Source organism: Scylla paramamosain, chromosome 37 (genome assembly GCF_035594125.1).
Source record: "Scylla paramamosain isolate STU-SP2022 chromosome 37, ASM3559412v1, whole genome shotgun sequence".
NCBI lineage: Eukaryota > Metazoa > Arthropoda > Malacostraca > Decapoda > Portunidae > Scylla > Scylla paramamosain.
Window position 1 is genome coordinate 1,535,001 of NC_087187.1, and position 2,500 is coordinate 1,537,500.

Sequence of the window (2,500 nt, forward strand, 5' to 3'; positions counted from 1 at the left end):
CCAAATGATAGTAATAAGAACAACAACAACAACAATAATAATAATAATAATAATAATAATAATAATAATAATAATAATAATAATAATAACTTCAAAGTCGATTTTTTTTTCCTGAGGACTTATAGTAAATGATTCATATTGTTATTATTGGAATCTCATTTGACTGACAGCCGGAAGTAACCAGTGTTGCTCAATTGGCTGCATTTATCCGAAAATTTATAAACATATGAAAATGAGGTCTGCTCTATTAACGCACACAAAAAATAAATAAATAAATAAATAAATAAATAAATAAATGACAAATGGTTAGTAAAGTTAGTTTTGTAATCATTCATATAGAGTTCTTACAGTTTTGCAATCGTACGTTCTCCGAAAGTTGATGTACAGTACACACACACACACACACACACACACACACACACACACACACTCTCTCTCCTTTCTCTCTCTCTCTCTCTCTTCCTTATGTTATCATTCTCTCTCTCTCTCTCTCTCTCTCTCTCTCTCTCTCTCTCTCTCTCTCTGATCTCTATATACACCAGTGAATACAATACACAACCTCACATGTCACGTTTTCTATAATACCATAAGAGAGAGGGGGGACTTAAAGAAAACGGATGAAAAAACACACGCACACTAGTTTCTCGCTTCAGGAGAAACCGACAGGATGAAAAAGAAAGAGGGAGAGAGAAAGAGAGAAAGAAAGAAAGAAAGATACAGTGAGAGGGCGAAAAAAATGTTTGTGAAAATCTTACATGAAAAAAAGAGAAAAAAAAACGACAATGTACATTTTTTTATTTACATGACGAGAGAGAGAGAGAGAGAGAGAGAGAGAGAGAGAGAGAGAGAGAGAGAGAGAGAGAGAGAGTAGGAAACTATAAGATGAGTTTAGAAAAAAAGGTTACGAAAGTAGGAGGAGGAGGAGGGGGAGCAGCAGGAGGAGGAGGAGGAGGAGGAGGAGGAGGAGGAGGAGGAGGAGGAGGAGGAGGAGGAGGAGGTTTACCTATGTAAGTACAGAAAGGTGAGAGGAAGACAGGAAATTACTTATTGGTTTTTGTACTCTCTCTCTCTCTCTCTCTCTCTCTCTCTCTCTCTCTCTCTCTCTCTCTCTCTCTCTCTAAATGCCATTTGAATTACAGGTTATATATAATTATATACATTATATATGTATGTAACCTCAACTCTAATAATAATAATAATAATAATAATAATAATAATAATAATAATAATAATAATAATAATAATGTACACACACACACACACACACACACACACACACACACACACAAATCAAAGGTACATAGTAATTACAAAAGAATTACACAAAATTACACTTCAATACATCGATTATTTATCTATTTATTTATTGTGTCGTGTTTCTAGAATTACTTGTTATCTTTTGTTTGTTTGTTTGTTTGTATGTTTGCTTTAGTTGTCTTGGGAAGGTTTATTAGTGCCTAGGTGTGTGTGTGTGTGTGTGTGTGTGAAGGTTATGGTGGTGGTGGTGGTGGTGGTGGTAGTGATTGTTGTTGTTATTGTTGTTGTTGTTGCTGGTGGTGGTGGTGTTGGTGGTGGTGATGGTGGTGGTATTGCTACTATTACTACTGCTGTTGCTGCTTTTAGTACTATTGCTGCTAGTTGTGAAGGTCACGTGGAGGAGGAGGAGGAGGAGGAGGAGGAGGAGGAGGAGACTATATGAGGTAGTGGAGACAAGGAAACTAGCAAGTACTGGTGGAGAAGTGAAGGTCGTGGCTGTGGAGTGGAGGACTTGTAGCTGGGACTGGTGGACTGGTGGATTGGTGGAGTAGTAGTGGAGACGTGGAATTACTTGTGCTGGGGGTGGTGGAGTAGTTACTTGTGGTAGTGGATGGGAAGAGGTGGAGTAGGGAAGTGGATTGGTAGGGACGGGTGGAGTTACTTTGTGTTGGAGTCAGGCAGGCGTGCAGTGATCCACTCCACCGTGTCCTGCAGAGCCTGGAGCCGCACGTCTGGCACCTCTAGGTAAAGGTTGTGGGAGGCAGCGGGAAACACCTGGAGACGCGGGAACATCACAAGATTACAACACCATAACGAAGGAACGTGAGAACACAAGAACACAGAAATTTACGAACATGAAAAATAAACAATAAGAAAATTACGAACAAAGGAACATCACAGCACAAGACAATATAAGATAATTAGAATATACGAAGAAAAGAAACGTCAACGAGAAGGGATGCAAAGATAAACAAGAACAGTAAGAAAACAGACTGGTAAACACATAAAATAGATAAACAAGATGAAACAGATAAGCAATGATAGATAAAAGAGGAAAGAACAGAAAAAATAAGATAATAAAAAAGGACAGACAGACAGACAGACAGACAGACAAAGATTGGAGGGATACAGGTAAACAGTGACAGGGAAACGAGACTGGACAAGTAACAGTGACACGACAGATGAAAAACACACACACACACACACACACACACACACACACACACACACACACACACATTGA

General features: G+C 38.8%; 1 protein-coding gene across 2 annotated transcripts in view; it reads right to left on the bottom strand.

The window, feature by feature from the left end:
- LOC135091298 (monoglyceride lipase-like) overlaps positions 1–2,500 on the bottom strand; it is a 27,890-nt gene that overhangs the window by 45 nt on the left and 25,345 nt on the right. For both annotated transcript variants that reach the window (XM_063988800.1, XM_063988799.1), the window contains one exon: positions 1–2,031. This exon is cut by the window's left edge and continues 45 nt beyond it. In XM_063988800.1, coding sequence (XP_063844870.1) covers positions 1,915–2,031 — 117 coding nt within the window. In that variant the 3' untranslated portion in view covers positions 1–1,914. The remainder of the gene's footprint in view (positions 2,032–2,500) is intronic.